We start from the raw sequence: 18208 nt of genomic DNA, 5'->3' as shown, positions 1-18208 counted from the left end.
AAAAAAAGGTAAAGCAGCACAAAACAATTGAAAAAAAGTGGACTTTAATGCCTGAACGGCGTGGCAACGTTTCGGATGTGTTATCCTTTGTCAAGCAATGAATACAAGAGTGAGACCACATTTTATATCCAACACATACATATCTCATTAGAAAATCATTAAATATAATAAAGTCAATAGTATTAAACAGTGTTATTGTGCATCATCAGTGTAACAGTGCAATTGTGCAAGTTACTCAGCCCATCAAACCACAGCTATTGACGGGTATCATGAATAACATACTGCGTGAAAATAATTAAAAATAGCTTAATGGCCAATTGTTTTTTTATCCATTCCAACTCTTTCTTTTTAAGTAACCGTATACGGTCACCTCCCCTTATCTGAACCGGTACCATATCAATAATACGGAAGCGCAGTTGTTTTTCAGTATGACATTTCTCCGTGAAATGTTTAGACACTGGTAGATCCAAACGTTTCTTCCTCATGGTATGTCGGTGTTGATTGATTCTAGTCTTGAAATCACACGTAGTTTCACCGACATACCATAAGGAGCAAGGACACTGAAGTAAATATACAACAAACTCTGAGTCATGCAGAGTTCGGGGTTACTAGGATCGCTACTGTATTTTTTATATTGCTATTGCAATAGTTATGTGGTTCCGTCCTCCGTGTGGGCAAAGCCGCCCCTAGCTAACATGGCGCCATGGTCCTCGGAAGGCTCTGAGCAGCTGCAGGGCAGAGCAGTGTGGGTCCCTGACTGTGATGTCACGGACATGTGCAGTAGGCACTTGGGAACGCCGTGATCATGGCTGCCATTACTGAGCTGTGTATGTAAGTGTACTTGGATTATAATATCGTTAGTAAGGACACCTGATTTGTTTTTAATAACAATTGGCCATTAAGCTATTTTTAATTATTTTCACGCAGTATGTTATTCATAATACCCGTCAATAGCTGTGGTTTGATGGGCTGAGTAACTTGCACAATTGCACTGTTACACTGATGATGCACAATAACACTGTTTAATACTATTGACTTTATTATATTTAATGATTTTCTAATGAGATATGTATGTGTTGGCTATAAAATGTGGTCTCACTCTTGTATTCATTGCTTGACAAAGGATAACACATCCGAAACGTTGCCACGCCGTTCAGGCATTAAAGTCCACTTTTTTTTCAATTATTTTGTGCTGCTTTTCCTTTTTTTTTGAGTTTATTACTTTTTGACCATTGGATTGCTGGCCGGGAGAGCTCTGCATGCCTTGTAAGGTAGTAATTTGATGCTGTTCCAATTTTTTCACATTATATATACGAGGGGCGATCCAAAAGTAATGATAATCAATACTAAACACAATGAATATAGTAAAAAAAATTTTTTATTTTTTTACATAGTCTCCTATCAAGTCTATACATTTAGTCCATCTCTTTTCTAAACTTAGAATTCCCTTAGAAAAAAATTCTTGATCTTGACCCTCAAAAAAATCCCCAACAGCGGTTATCACGTTGCTATTGTCATCAAATTTCTTGCCCCGGAGGTGTTCCTTGAGTCGAGGAAAGAGAAAGAAGTCACTGGGGGCTAGATCTGGCCAATAGGGGGGTGTTCCACCCGTTCAAAGCCCGCTTCTTGAATGGTAGCCATGGCAACTGCAGCTTTGTGAGCCGGCGCGTTATCTTGGTGAAACAGCACTCCAGCCCACAGTTTGCCGCGCCTTTTCTCCTTGATAGCCTCCCACAATCTTCTTATTTGTTCTGCGTAGTAGGAGCCCGTAATAGTGGCTCCCTTCTCCAAATAGTCCACCATAATAATTCCTTCATCGTCCCAAAAAACGGACGCCATAACCTTCCCTGCTGAGCTTGACACTTTGAATTTCTTCGGCGTTGGTTCGTTGGCTCGTTTCCACGTCATCGATTGTTGTTTAGTTTCGGGATCTAAGTGGTGGATCCAGGTCTTGTCCATGGTCAAAAAACGTGACAAAAAAATTTCCTTGTCTGCTTGGAACTTTTCGAGATTTGCTATTGAAATGTCAACTCGTTTCTTCTTTTGCTCGTCGGTTAACATTTTTGGCACCCAACGCGCGGAGACCTTTCTCATATGCAATTCTTTTGCAAGGATTCGTTGAATACTGCCATATGAGATCCCTGGGACCTCAGCTACATGCCTGATAGTCACTCTTCGATCTGCCAATACAACTTCTTCAACTTTTTTCACGTTTTCTTCATTGAGGGACGTGGATGGGCGTCCTTGACGATGTTCATCTTCCGTCGATGTTCTTCCCAGCTTAAATTCCTTGGCCCAGCATGCAACTGTGGAATATGGAGGAGAAGAGTCCCCCAATGTTTCCACCAAGTCGCTGTGTATGTCTTTGGTAGTCATTTTTTTCAAGCAGAGGTATTTGATGACAGCTCTGAGCTCGTTTTTTTCCATTTTGATGTTCACTCCTCGGCAGTTCATATTCAAATGAATGTAGCTCCCGGGAATCGTGGTCTATTTAAGTGATTTTTTTTTTCCCTGGACTAGTGGGTACCTAAGAGAGAAGAAAACATTTTATTTTAATTTCTGTGTGCAATAGAAATAACCGATTATCATTACTTTTGGATCGCCATTCGTGTGTATATATGTGTGTGTATATATATATATATATATATATATATGTATGTATATGTATGTGTGTATGTATATATATATATATATATATATATATATATATATATATATATATATGTATATATGTATGTATATATATATATATATATATATATATATATATATATATATATATATATATGTATATATGTGTGTATATATATATATATATATACCGTATATACTCGAGTATAAGCCGAGATTTTTGGGCTGAAAGTGCCCCTCTCGGCTTATACTCGAGTCAAGGTGGGTGGCAGGGTCGGCGGGTGAGGGCGCTGAGGCATACTTACCTGCTTCCAGCGATCCTGACGCTCCCCGCCTGTCCCACGGTCTTCGGTGCTGCAGTTCTTCTCTTCAGCGGTCACGTGGGACCGCTCATTAGAGAAATGAATAAGCGGCTCCACCTCCCATAGGGGTGGAGCCACATATTCATTTCTCTAATCAGCGGTGCCGGTGACCGCTGATACTTAGAGGAAGACCAGCTGTGCGGGAGAAGGAGCCGGACGCCGGGAGCAGGTAAGTATCGCATATTTACCTGTCCACGTTCCAGCCGCCGGGCGCCGCTCCATCTTTCCGGCGTCTATCTGCGCTCTGACTGTGCAGGTCAGAGGGCGCAATGACGCATATAGTGTGCGCGGCGCCCTCTGCCTGATCAGTCAGAGCGGAGAGACGCCGGGACCGGACGCTGGGAGCTGCAAGCAAGAGAGGTGAGTATGGCTTTTTTTTTTTTTTTTTTACTGCAGCAGCGGCACAGATTTATGTGGAGCATCTATGGGAAAATATGAACGGTGCAGAGCACTATATGGGGCACAGCTATGGGGCAATAATGAACGGTGCAGAGCACTATATGGCAGAGCGATGGGGAAATATGAACGGTGCAGAGCACTATATGGCACGGCTATGGGGAAATATGAACGGTGCAGAGCACTATATGGCACGGCTATGGGGAAATATGAACGGTGCAGAGCACTATATGGGGCACAGCTATGGGTAAATATGAACGGTGCAGAGCACTATATGGCAGAGCCATGGGGAAATATGAACGGTGCAGAGCATTATGTGGCACAGCTTTGGGGAAATATGAACGGTGCAGAGCACTATATGGCACAGCTATGGGGCAATATGAACGGTGCAGAGCACTATATGGCACATCTATGGGGAAATATGAACGGTGCAGAGCACTATATGGCACAGCTATGGGGAAATATGAACGGTGCAGAGCACTATATGGCACAGCTATGGGGCAATATGAACGGTGCAGAGCATTATGTGGCACAGCTATGGGGAAATATGAACGGTGCAGAGCACTATATGGCACAGCTATGGGGCAATAATGAACGGTGCAGAGCACTATATGGCACAGCTATGGGGAAATATGAACGGTGCAGAGCACTATATGGCACAGCTATGGGGCAATATGAACGGTGCAGAGCACTATATGGCAAAGCTATGGGGAAATATGAACGGTGCAGAGCACTATATGGCATAGCTATGGGGCAATATGAACGGTGCATTGCATTATGTGGCACAGCTATGGGGAAATATGAACGGTGCAGAGTACTATATGGCACAGCTATGGGGCAATATGAACGGTGCAGAGCACTATATGGCACAGCTATGGGGAAATATGAACGGTGCAGAGCACTATATGGCAGAGCTATGGGGAAATATGAACGGTGCAGAGCACTATATGGCACAGCTATGGGGCAATATGAACGGTGCAGAGCACTATATGGCAGAGCTATGGGGAAATATGAACGGTGCAGAGCATTATGTGGCACAGCTATGGGGAAATATGAACGGTGCAGAGCACTATATGGCACAGCTATGGGGCAATATGAACGGTGCAGAGCACTATATGGCAAAGCTATGGGGAAATATGAACGGTGCAGAGCACTATATGGCACAGCTATGGGACAATAATGAACGGTGCAGAGCACTATATGGCACAGCTATGGGGCAAGAATGATCTATTTTTATTTTTGAAATTCACCGGTAAATGCTGCATTTCCACCCTAGGCTTATACTCGAGTCAATAAGTTTTCCCAGTTTTTTGTGGCAAAATTAGGGGGGTCGGCTTATACTCGAGTATATACGGTGTGTGTGTATATATATATAGATATATATATATATATATATATATATATATATATATATATATATATATATATATATATATATATATAACACCCCTACTTGGCATGTGAGTTTATTCGGTATAATATTAGCCATATAAGCAGATTATGCATTTGCATTCTGCACCTTACATGTTCTAATGTCACGTTAAAAACTTTGTAGAATAGGCAGATTCTGAGGCTGTTATGCTGGCAATTATATAGGATACCCTTATACTCTGAGGGTATTATACTAAGTAAATCACTACTATATATGCACGTGTACTCTACCCTAACCCTGAATTGAAAACATATATGTTATATGTACTCAGCCATCTATAATTGCTCTACGTAGCCTTGTTAGCTGTATGTTCACCTGCTTATTTTATTGTATTTTCCAGGACGTCCCTCCTGACAGTACCGTAGAAGTTGTCCTTCTATCCTTATAGGGACAGGAAAGACCCCTCCCACCAACACCAACCAGTGCTCCGGCGCTTCCTCAGTTATCTTGTGGGCTCAGGGGGATCGGGGGTCCATCCTCTCCTTCCCCCGGTAAAGAGGTCCAGGGCTGACACTCCCCGAAGGGGGTTTCCTCAGCCGCATACCCATTCGAGCGGAAAAGACCTCAATCCCCTTTGAGGATTCCTCTAAACCAGTGGTCCCCAACTCCAGGCCTCGAGGGCCGCCAACAGTGCAGGTTTTCAGGATTTCCTTAGTATTGCACAGGGGTTGGAATCATCACCTGTGCAGATGATCACATTACCACCGATGCAATACTAAAGAAATCCTGAAAACCTGCACTGTTGGCGGCCCTCGAGGCCTGGAGTTGGGGACCCCTGCTCTAACCTCAGAGATCCTATGGACAGAAAGGCGGACAGGCTGCTTAAAAGAGCTTGGGAGGCGTCAGTGGCAGTGATGAAAACTAATATAGCTGCCACCTCAGTTGCTATATTCATGTACTTATGGATCGACCAACTGGAGGATCAGCTAAAGAGGAAAACTTCTAGGGATAACATGTTAGAAAGTCTTCCCTTATTGAAACTTGCAACCGGATTCTTGGCGGATGCTTCGGCGGAATCTGTGCAGTTTGCAGCCTGAAACAATTCTTTATCCAACGCGGCTCGTAGAGCCATGAGGATGAAGACCTGGTTGAGAGATTATTAGTCTAAGAATAAACTGTGTGCTATACCATTTTCAGGATCAAGGGTGTTCCATATAATATACCGTATATACTCGTGTATAAGCCGAGATTTTCAGCCCACTTTTTTGGGCTGAAAGTCCCCCTCTCGGCTTATACTCGAGTCATACCCAGGGGTCGGCAGGGGAGGGGGAGCGGGGGCTGTCTAATAATACTCACTCCTGGCGCGGTCCCTGGCTTCCCCGGTGCTGGCAGCAGCAGCCTCTTCCTGTACTGAGCGGTCACATGGTACCGCTCATTACAGTAATAAATATGCGGCTCCACCTCCCATAGAGGTGGAGCCACATATTCATTACTGTAATGAGCGCTAACGGTGACCGCTCAGTACAGGATGAAGCTGCGGCGTCGGGGAAGCCAGGGATCTGCACAGCGCCAGGACCAGGTGAGTATATCGGGGTGAGGGAGCGCTGCGCGATAGTCACCTTTCTTCGTTCCGGCTACGCTCTGTCTTCAGCTGTGACGCTCAGGTCAGAGGGCGCGGTGACGTGGTTAGTGCGCGCGCTCTGCTGAACGTCAGTGCTGAACATGGAGTGGCGCCGGAACGAGGAGCAGGTGACTATTGAAAGTGACGGGGGCCTGAGCGACGGAGAGGTGAGTATGTGATTTATTTATTTTTTATCGCAGCAACAGCAAATGGGGCAAGTGTCTGTATGGAGCATCTATGGGGCCATAAAGTTTGTGCAGCACTATATGGGGCAAGTGTTTTGTATGGAGCATCTATGGGGCCATAACGTTTGTGCAGCACTATATGGGGCCATAACGTTTGTGCAGCACTATATGGGGCCATAAAGTTTGTGCAGCACTATATGGAGCCATAAAGTTTGTGCAGCACTATATGGGGCAAGTGTTTTGTATGGAGCATCTATGGGGCCATAACGTTTGTGCAGCACTATATGGGGCCATAACATTTTTGCAGCACTATATGGGGCCAAAACGTTTGTGCAGCACTATAAGGGGCAAGTGTCTGTATGGGGCCATAATTAACGTTTGTGGAGCATTACGGTATATGGGGCAAGTGTCTGTATGGAACATCTTATAGGGCCATAATCAAGGTTTGTGCAGCACTATATGGGGCAAATATCTTTATAGAGCATCTTATGGGGCCATAATCAGCATTTGTGCAGCATTATATGGGGCAAATGTGTCTATGGAGCATCTTATGGGGCCTTTATTAACCTTTATGCAGGATTATATGGAGCATCTTATGGGGCCATCATAAACTTTATGGAGCATTATATGGGGCTCCTGATTCAAAATGGATATTCAAAAACACTTAACCTACTGATGTCTCAATTAATTTTACTTTTATTGGTATCTATTTTTACTTTTGACATTTACTGGTAGCTGCTGCATTTCCCACCCTAGGCTTAAACTCGAGTCGTTAAGTTTTCCCAGTTTTTTGTGGCAAAATTAGGGGGGTCGGCTTATACTCGAGTATATACGGTACTAGAAAATTTCACCGATAACAAGAAAGAGTTTCCCAAGGAAAAATCTAAGAGAATACTATCCCTTTCAGAGGACCCGTCCCTTCAGAGGCAGGAATATCGGGAAAAGGGAAGTTTAGTTGGCGGAGTCACCCTAAAGGGGGTAAAGGTAGAGCCCTGCCCTCGCACTTTAGATTAGGGTTCAGGAAATGATGCCATATCTGTAGGGGGTCACCTCTGTGAGTTTGCAGACTCATGGAGACTCATCTCCCAAAATCAGTGGGTCATAAACACCATTTCTCAGGGTTATGCCTTAGAATTTGTCAGATCACCCCCAAGAATATTTTTAGTTACAAATCCTCTTTCCAGATCCCTCAACTCCCCCATATGGGTAGAGGTAAAAGACCTACAGTACAGACCAAACGTTTGGACACACCTTCTCATTTAAAGATTTTTCTGTATTTTCATGACTATGAGAATTGTATATTCACATTGAAGGCATCAAAACTATGAATTAACACATGTGGAATTACATACTTAACAAAAAGTGTGAAACAACTGAAATTATGTCTTATATTCTAGGTTCTTCAAAGTAGCCACCTTTTGCTTTGATGACTGCTTTGCACACTCTTGGCATTCTCTTGATGAGCTTCAAGAGGTAGTCACTGGGAATGGTCTTCCAACAATCTTGAAGGAGTTCCCAGAGATGCATAGCACTTGTTGGCCCTTTTGCCTTCACTCTGCGGTCCAGCTCACCCCAAACCATCTCGATTGGGTTCAGGTCTGGTGACTGTGGAGGCCAGGTCATCTGGCGTAGCACCCCATCACTCTCCTTCTTGGTCAAATAGCCCTTACACAGCCTGGAGGTGTGTTTGGGGTCATTGTCCTGTTGAAAAATAAATGATGGTCCAACTATACGCAAACCGGATGGAATAGCATGCCACTGCAAGATGCTGTGGTAGCCATGCTGGTTCAGTATGCCTTCAATTTTGAATAAATCCCCAACAGTGTCACCAGCAAAGCACCCCCACGCCATCACACCTCCTCATCCATGCTTCACGGTGGGAACCAAGCATGTAGAGTCCATCCGTTCACCTTTTCTGCGTCGCACAAAGACACGGTGGTTGGAGCCAAAGATCTCAAATTTGGACTTATCAGAGTAAAGCACATATTTCCACTGGTCTAATGTCCATTCCTTGTGTTCTTTAGCCCAAACAAGTCTCTTCTGCTTGTTGCCTGTCCTTAGCGGTGGTTTCCTAGCAGCTATTTTACCATGAAGGCCTGCTGCACAAAGTCTCCTCTTAACAGTTGTTGTAGAGATGTCTGCTGCTAGAACTCCGTGTAGCATTGACCTGGTCTCTAATCTGAGCTGCTGTTAACCTGCGATTTCTGAAGCTGGTGACTCGGATAAACTTATCCTCAGAAGCACAGGTGGCTCTTGGTCTTCCTTTCCTGGGGTGGTCCTCATGTGAGCCAGTTTCTTTGTAGTGCGTGATGGTTTTTGCAACTGCACTTGGGGACACTTTCAAAGTTTTCCCAATTTTTCGGACTGACTGACCTTCATTTCTTAAAGTAATGATGGCCATTCGTTTTTCTTTACTTAGCTGCTTTTTTCTCGCCATAATACAAATTCTAACAGTCTATTCAGTAGAACTATCAGCTGTGTATCCACCAGACTTCAGCACAACACAACTGATGGTCCCAACCCCATTTATAAGGCATGAACTCCCACTTATTAAACCTGACAGGGCACACCTGTGAAGTCAAAACCATTCCTGATGACTATCTCTTGAAGCTCATCAAGAGAATGCCAAGAGTGTGCAAAGCAGTAATCAAAGCAAAAGGTGGCTACTTTGAAGAACCTAGAATATAAGACATAATTTCATTTGTTTCACACTTTTTTGTTAAGTATATAATTCCACATGTGTTAATTCATAGTTTTCATGCCTTCAGTGTGAATGTACAATTTTCATAGTCATGAAAACACAGAAAAATCTTTAAATGAGAAGCTGTGTCCAAACTTTTGGTCTGTACTGTATTAAGGTTGAAAGTAGTGATTCCGGTTCCCCAATCAGAAGTGGGTCAATGTCATAGTTCCATATTTGGACGATTTTCTGCTATTATCCCGTTCAGAGACCGAACTAGAAGAGCAGCTCAGGATGATGATTTCAACATTGGAAAGTCTGGGTTGGATCATAAACCAGGAGAAATCAGACCTGCTACCAGGGACCAGGAAGACATTTCTAGAAGTTATTCTGGATTCCAGGCAAAGAATCTCGATTTTGCCAGAGGAGAAGCAGAAAGTGATAATCAGAATCTGTCTACTCCTTCAAAATCAAGTTTCCATAAGAACGGCATTGAAGGTCTTGGGAACCTTAACTGCTTGCATATCACGTGTCCGATGGAGTCAGTTCCACACGAGGACTGCTGAGAACAATCCTTTCAACCTGGGACAGATGACAAAGTTCCCTGGACAAAGAGATTCATCTATCTCTGACATTAAAGACATTGCTGGAATGGTGGACCATTTCCAGGAATATCTGTAGTGGAGTCCGGCGGATATTGTTGCCTTGCGTCACGATCATCACAGACGCAAGGAAGGATGGGGAGCTCATCTGGAAGGAAGATGTTTCCAGGGAGTTTGGTCTCCAGAAATCCAATCCCATTCCTCAAATTTCAGAGAGTAATGGGCGGTTTGGGAGACCCTGAAGCGGAATCAGTCCTGCTTACGAGGTCGACATATAAAGATTTTCAAACAACATGACGGCGGTGTCATTTCTTCATCACCAAGGGGGTCCAATACACCGCCCCATACAGGACCTATTCTCAAGGATATTTGCTTGGGCAGAAAGAAGAGACAGGTCAATATCTGCAGTACATCTAGAAGGATCCAAGAACATGGTTGCCGATTACTTGAGCAGACGAAGGATCCAGTCTACCGAGTGGGAACTGAATGGGGAAATATTGAGGTACCTGTGTCATAAATGGGGCATCCTCCAACTGGATCTCTTCGCAAATAGGAAGAACGCCAAGGTCCGAAGATTCTATTCTCTCAATCCAGCAGACAACCCGGAGGGGATCGATTCCTTAAGCCAGGTATGGGAAAAAGATCTCATGTACACCTTCAATCCCATTCCCAAGATCCCAAGGATCCTCAAAAAGATCCAGGAAGGAAGCATTGGTGATACTGGTAGTCCCATTTTGGCCAAGACCAAACTGGTTTCCCCTACTTAGGAAGATGTCCCGGGAAGAGCCACTCCTGCTACCAGGGAGGAAAAACCTACTTTCTCAAGGGCCAGTTCGGATCCTGAAAAGAAGATCTTAAGAGCTAGAGGTCTCTCCAACCAGGTGATCTCCATGATCCAGGCTACCCGTAAGCCAGTTACTTGTGCAGTTTACAATAAAATCTGGAAGTTTTGCTTGGAATGTGGTAACTCTTCTATAGACTCTTCTCACCCTGACATTCCAAAGATCTTAGATTTCCTTCAGGCAGGGTTTAATAAAGTGTGAAACCAAGCACGCTAAAGTTGCAAAGACTCTCCCCTGGCATCTCAACCGTGGGTAGCAATATTTTCTAGAGCCATCCAGAGATTGAGGCCCACAATAAGGAAATCAGTCCCTCCATGGGATTTAAATCTAGTCCTCAATGCCTTGTGCAAAGCACCTTATGAGCCAGTAGAGAGCATTAACAATGCAAAACTCACTCTCAGGACAGTCTTTTTAGTGGCTATCACCTCAGCCAAGTTACTAGGAGAAATTCAGACTCTTTTGGTCCAGAACCCGTATATTCAGATCTTTGACAACCATATAGTTCTAAAACTTAACCCCACCTTTTTGCCTTAAGTAGTCTCTTCTTGAAATTTAAATCAGGAGATAATATTTCCCTCCTTCTGCCAGCACCCTAAATACCCGAAAGAGAGATTCTTCCATTCTTTGGACGTTCGAGGCCACTCGTGAGTGGAGACTGGACACTACGGTAATTTATTTGTCCAATATGGTGGCAAAAATAGGGGGGAAAAGGCATCAAAACCTTCATTAGCTAGATGGATAACCCACCATCTCCCTAGCATATGAGGCCTAGAAATTGCCTATACATGAGGGTCTCAAGGCCCATTCCACCAGACAAGTAGCAACATCATGGGCCGAAAGGGCTGGGGCATTGGTAGAACAGATTTGCAGGGCAGCTCCTTGGTCTACCTTAAACACGTCCTGTAGGCATGATGATTAACTTGTAAAGGATTTCAATAAATAGAATTGCATCCATCCTGGTGTGGTACTTGGAAAATCACTGGTGGGTGGGAGTGGTCTTTTAACCTATCGTGTGTTTCCTGTCCGTATAGTGATAGAAGGACAACCTGATTGTTTCCAGGTGCCGTCAGGATTGACTCCTGGAAACAATATTGTGTGTAGGTCTAATCCCCGTATTTCCAATAAAAATTTATTTTTTAAATCTTTAAGCATACAGCATTTTATAACCTGGGATTATATATATATATACAGTTAGGGCCAGAAATATTTGGACAGTGACACAATTTTCGCGAGTTGGGCTCTGCATGCCACCACATTGGATTTGAAATGAAACCTCTACAACAGAATTCAAGTGCAGATTGTAACGTTTAATTTGAAGGGTTGAACAAAAATATCTGATAGAAAATGTAGGAATTGTACACATTTCTTTACAAACACTCCACATTTTAGGAGGTCAAAAGTAATTGGACAAATAAACATAACCCAAACAAAATATTTTTATTTTCAATATTTTGTTGCAAATCCTTTGGAGGCAATCACTGCCTTAAGTCTGGAACCCATGGACATCACCAAACGCTGGGTTTCCTCCTTCTTAATGCTTTGCCAGGCCTTTACAGCCGCAGCCTTCAGGTCTTGCTTGTTTGTGGGTCTTTCCGTCTTAAGTCTGGATTTGAGCAAGTGAAATGCATGCTCAATTGGGTTTAGATCTGGAGATTGACTTGGCCATTGCAGAATGTTCCACTTTTTGGCACTCATGAACTCCTGGGTAGCTTTGGCTGTATGCTTGTGGTCATTGTCCATCTGTACTATGAAGCGCCGTCCAATCAACTTTGCAGCATTTGGCTGAATCTGGGCTGAAAGTATATCCCGGTACACTTCAGAATTCATCCGGCTACTCTTGTCTGCTCTTATGTCATCAATAAACACAAGTGACCCAGTGCCATTGAAAGCCATGCATGCCCATGCCATCACGTTGCCTCCACCATGTTTTACAGAGGATGTGGTGTGCCTTGGATCATGTGCCGTTCCCTTTCTTCTCCAAACTTTTTTCTTCCCATCATTCTGGTACAGGTTGATCTTTGTCTCATCTGTCCATAGAATACTTTTCCAGAACTGAGCTGGCTTCTTGAGGTGTTTTTCTGCAAATTTAACTCTGGCCTGTCTATTTTTGGTATTGATGAATGGTTTGCATCTAGATGTGAACCCTTTGTATTTACTGTCATGGAGTTTTCTCTTTACTGTTGACTTAGAGACAGATACACCTACTTCACTGAGAGTGTTCTGGACTTCAGTTGATGTTGTGAACGGGTTCTTCTTCACCAAATTAAGTATGCGGCGATCATCCACCACTGTTGTCATCCGTGGACGCCCAGGCCTTTTTGAGTTCCCAAGCTCACCAGTCAATTCCTTTTTTCTCAGAATGTACCCAACTGTTGATTTTACTACTCCAAGCATGTCTGCTATCTCTCTGATGGATTTTTTCTTTTTTTTCAGCCTCAGGATGTTCTGCTTCACCTCAATTGAGAGTTCCTTTGACCGCATGTTGTCTGCTCACAGCAACAGCTTCCAAATGCAAAACCACACACCTGGAATCTACCCCTTACCTTTTAACTACTTCATTGATTACAGGTTAACGAGGGAGACGCCTTCAGAGTTAATTGCAGTCCTTAGAGTCCATTGTCCAATTACTTTTGGTCCCTTGAAAAAGAGGACGCTATGCATTACAGAGCTATGATTCCTAAACCCTTTCTCCGATTTGGATGTGGAAACTATCATATTGCAGCTGGGAGTGTGCACTTTCAGCCCATATTACATATATAATTTTATTTCTGAACATGTTTTTGTAAACAGCTAAAATAACAAAACTTGTGTCACTGTCCAAATATTTCTGGCCCTAACTGTATATAGCAGAGCTCGCAGCTGTTAACCTGTTAACTGCCACTATCAATCTCTGACAACAGCATTTAACATGCATCGGCAGTGAGATCTGTCATTTCACGCTCCCATCTGCGCACCCGTGATGTGATCACGGGGTGCCGATGGGACAGCAGGGGTCTGCTGAAGACCCCTGTGCCTGTCATTACAATCCTCCTATGAAAGTCAGCTCATGGTCGGCATTCATAGGAGATTGTGATTTTCACTAGATACAGCAGTGCATTAGCACTGCTATGTATAGCACAAGCGATCAGATTATTGCATCTTCAAGACTATTAAATACAGTAAAAAGTAAAAAAAAAAAGGTAAATCGTGTAGCAAGAAAGAAAATCAAAACGCCAAAATTATTTTTTGAGGGCCTCTACAACATTTCATTAAAATGCAATAAGAGGTGATCAGATCATCATATCTCCCTCAAAATGATATCAGTAAATATGTCAGTTCGGGGCGCAGAAAAAAAAGCCACCCCACAGGGCCGTGTCCTGAAAAATTAAAACATTACTGGTCTCAGAAAATGGCGACAAAAGCACATTTTTTTAATTACTTTTTATTTATTTTTACAAATTTCTGGAATTTTTTTCACCACTTAAATAAGTTTAAAAAAAAAAGACCTATATACGTTTGGTGTCTGTGTACTCATACCGACCTGGAGAATTAAATTGCCAAGTCAGTTTTACCATATAATAAACATAAGCTGTTCTACCCTGTATGCACACAAAAGCTGTTCTACCCTGTATGCACACATGGATTTTTCCTCTCTGAACCCTGTTCACACAGGTAATATACAGATGATCAGGTTTTTAAATACATCAGATAGGGATTGCATACATTAGTTAGGACTGCTCTGATATGGGTATACCGTGAAGATTGGTAGAGCAGCTTAGTATACATTTTTTGCAAAAAACGTATCAACCAAATACCCTGTTATTTACATCTTTTACTAGCACTTGCGGATTACTGCAAACATTTTTTCAAACTGAGTGTTTTTGGTTTTACTATTCTCTTTTGTGTCTTCACATATAATAAACATGGTAAATATAAAAACTCAGAAAAAAACTGTAAAATTGCACTTTTTTTTTTTGCAATTTTAACCCACTTGGAGTTTTTTCCAGCACATTTTGTAGTAGAATGAATGGTGTCATTCAAAAATCCAACTCTTCCCGCAAAGAAACGAGCGCTCATACGGCTATATTGAGGGAAAAATGAAAAAGTTATGGGTCTTAGACGAAGGGGAGGAAATGGAAAATGGCCTTGACATGTGGTTAAGTGAATCTGTCAGGCAATGTATGTAATAACTACTGATATGTGATTAGAATGTGTCACAAATGTTTCCTGTATATGTTTTCCTACTTGCAGATATTTGTAGAAATGTGGCTTCACCATTATTCTCTAGAAATGTACCATAAAATGCAGTCTCCGCATGCAAAGGTAACGACCTATTTTGTATCCATGGTATTGAATTCCTTTATTAGTTATCGGCCATGACAGGCTCGGTACTTATTTTTTTTACTAGCCATTATGTCTTGTGGTTTTGTCCCTGTGTTGTGCATGTGTGTATTCATATGTTTTCTTATGTTTTTGCCACATACTGTATTTCCTATTGTTTGTATGTTGATGACTAAGCATTGTAGAAGTAGATGGCAATACACGGTATGTCTGGGTTTCGCCACGTTTAGTTGTTTTTGTAGCCCAGTGGCAGCCAACGTACCGGCAGTGCAATAGTCTTATCGAATAGTGTTTGGCTCTCAGTCTCATGTTGTGTTGTCCAGTCTTCTTTTTTTTATAACACAGTATGTTTTCTCTCATTCCATGTTTTGTGTTTTTTGTTATCTCTCTATTTTTTTTTGTTCCTACTTCTCCCCAATTTCTCATCACTCGTTGGCTCCTATGTGTCTCAGCTGGAAGCGCTTCACCACAGGCTCAGTGTGTCCAGTACTTCCTACATTAATCCTGCTCAGCCCGGCTCCTTCCATTCATACCAAGTACTTCCAGTTCTCTGGCACACACTTCTGCGTTGTAAATTGTGGTTGTGGGGGAAGGATGGGGCTTCTGCCATGTTTCGCCACTTTTTAGCCAATACAAACTGGGTAATGATGGGCACAGGCTGCATTAAAGGGCTCTAACAGTTGTTGACTATGATGTACTGATTAGAGCAGCTTTGCTTCTGTATTATTTTGCTTTTCTCGATGCTTTCTAACTTTGCATATGTGTTTCTCTTTTCTGGGTGCCTCAGGGGATGCTGCTTTGCCTGTTTTTATTTTTTGGCTGGAACTGTGTGATAACCAGTAAACTGCTTTGGCTCAATATTTTTTTTTTGTATACAAGTTATGAATTTTAACAGAAAAGGTGCATTCATTCTAATTAGTGTAACCTATCCAATTTACCACTCAGCAGAGAAGTATTGCATGTTTAACTGTATTAATGGTATTTTTAGCTCGGCTCATATGCTATATAAATACATAGATACTTCCTTTAGTCACTTTTTGGCTGCTGGGTCTCACTTTACTGTGGAAAGGGATGAATGCAATTTTCTTTTTTACTAACTTCTGACAACTCATCTTCAAGTGCCCATGCTTTAGTGCTTTTTGTTTTCCTGCTATTTGTTGTCATTCTCTAGGAAATGTAAAACTGTAAAATCCATCTTTTATACTTGATTTGTAGGATTCTTTCCAGCCCACGGAGGAGCATGTCTTATTGGTCAGAGTCCTTGTGAAGCATTTGCATGCTTTTGCCAATAGCTTAAGACCGGAGCAATCATCCCCTTCTGCTCACTCTCAGACCCCAAGTCCATTGGAAGAGCTGAAAAGGTAACTGAGCATATGTAGTTATTCTAATGCTGGCCAGGAATTAGGAGCTGCCATTGTTGCTTCGGATTATAAGACGCACCCCCATTTTCCCCCTAAATTATTGTGCCGAAAATATGGTATGATATGTCATACCATATTTTTCGGATTATAAGATGCACTTTTTCTCCTAAAAATTTTGAGGGAAAATGGAGGTGAGTCTTATAATCCGAATAGTGGCTGCAGTGGAGCAGGGTCCCAGGGGGTCGCTGCTGTCAGAAGCTTCAGCGGCTGCAGGAGACTGGGCGATGGCTGCCCCAGGCTAGTACGATGAGGTGCGGTGGACTCCGTGAAAATGGACGCATGCGCAAACTGAGATCTCTGCTCTTGAGATCTAAATGGTGCATGTGCCGCTTGTTGCGGCCATTTTTCCGGAGTCCACCATATTAGAAAGTATTAAAGGTGCGGGGCTCCGGACTATCACAAAATGTCGGCAGAGCCCCCGCACCACTGAACACTTTGTCGTACCAGCCTATGGCCCGACTCTTGCTTCCTCCGAACACCCTGTCTTACTAGCTTGGAGCCCAATGCATCTCCTGCCTCCGCCACCACTGACCGTGCCACCTGGGACCCTGCTCCACCCCCGCTTTCCCCCCCAGTAAGCAATTGGACAAACGGATTATAACACGCACCATTTTATGACAAAAACCAATTTTTCATAATTGCCACCCTCAAACTTTGGATATATATATATACTCCATTGCTCATGTTTTTCCCCTTTCTTGTTAGGGTTGTTATTTCTAGATTCATTCAGCCTAAGCTGTACATCTTTCTGCAACATTGCTTTGGTCACTGGCCTCTGGATGCATCCTTCAGAGCGGTATGTACAATAAAATATTAAAACAAGTTATTTTTTAAATTGAGTGCAGTTACAAACGGTATGGATCCCAAACAACTTGTTTATTAGTTGCCTAAATGGGCCGTGTCCTACGTGGGTTGAGTTTGCAAAATCAACGCACTGGTTATTTTTTTGTATTTTAATTTTGTTTATGTCGATCATAAGAATAATCCTTCCTCTTTGCAGGTACTGGAGATGTGGCTGAGTTATGTGCAGCCCTGGAGATATGTTCCTGAGAGATCGTCTTCACCGCTCAATAATGAACAGAACCGTGCAGTCTCAGAAAGATGGTGAGTAAATGCTGACAATGCATATGGCTGCCCGAGTACACGGCAGAGGGCACTTTACGGCCATGCTATAAATATGCAGTATGGAAATGCCACTTTATCTGGAGTAGACAGTTGTTCTGTGCATATTAGTGGTTAGCACTGCAGCCTTGCAGCGCTGGGGTCCTGGGTTCAAATCCCACCATGGACAACATCTGCAAGGAGTTTTTATGCTCTCCCCGTGTTTACGTGGGTTTCCTCCGGGTTCTCCGGTTTTCTCCCGCACTCCATAGACATACTGATAGGGACCGAATGTGTGGTCACACGGTAGTGAGAGCAACATCATTGAGCTGAGTGACAGTCAATGTGACGGGCCGTGATTAAAGCCAACGCTTATAATATAGTGAGCGGTGACTGTAGCTGTGCTGGCATGACTGAAAGCTGGTGCCTCCCCGGAGAAACCAGGTTAATTTTTCTCGGTGCTGCACTTTCAGTACTGCATTTTGGGACCTCCATAACACTATAAGGCTATGTTCACACGTTGCGTTTTTTGATGTGTTTTTATTGTTTCTTGTGCATATTGATAAAGTTTAGTGGCACAAAAACTTAACTTAATTTAACTTAACTTAATACCTGCATTTTTTTTGCTGCATATTTGCACTTACCCATTGGTTTCTATAGGTGAAAAAACGCTCC

General features: G+C 42.9%; 1 protein-coding gene across 3 annotated transcripts in view; it reads left to right on the top strand.

The window, feature by feature from the left end:
• Positions 1-18208, top strand: part of SMPD4 (sphingomyelin phosphodiesterase 4) — a 92910-nt gene that overhangs the window by 30231 nt on the left and 44471 nt on the right. The window contains exons 9-13 of one of the 3 annotated variants that reach the window (XM_069757359.1): positions 14922-14993; positions 15464-15547; positions 16227-16372; positions 17138-17228; positions 17433-17536. In XM_069757359.1, the coding sequence (XP_069613460.1) occupies positions 14922-14993; positions 15464-15547; positions 16227-16372; positions 17138-17228; positions 17433-17536 (497 nt within the window). Of the gene's footprint in view, positions 1-14921; positions 14994-15463; positions 15653-16226; positions 16373-17137; positions 17229-17432; positions 17537-18208 lie in introns of all 3 variants that reach the window. The other 2 variants (XM_069757349.1, XM_069757366.1) reach the window with 2 other exon arrangements.

This window comes from Ranitomeya imitator, chromosome 1 (genome assembly GCF_032444005.1).
Source record: "Ranitomeya imitator isolate aRanImi1 chromosome 1, aRanImi1.pri, whole genome shotgun sequence".
NCBI classification, from domain to species: Eukaryota; Metazoa; Chordata; class Amphibia; order Anura; family Dendrobatidae; genus Ranitomeya; species Ranitomeya imitator.
Note: the sequence above shows the minus strand (reverse complement) of the source record. Positions and strands in the feature narration are given on the sequence as shown.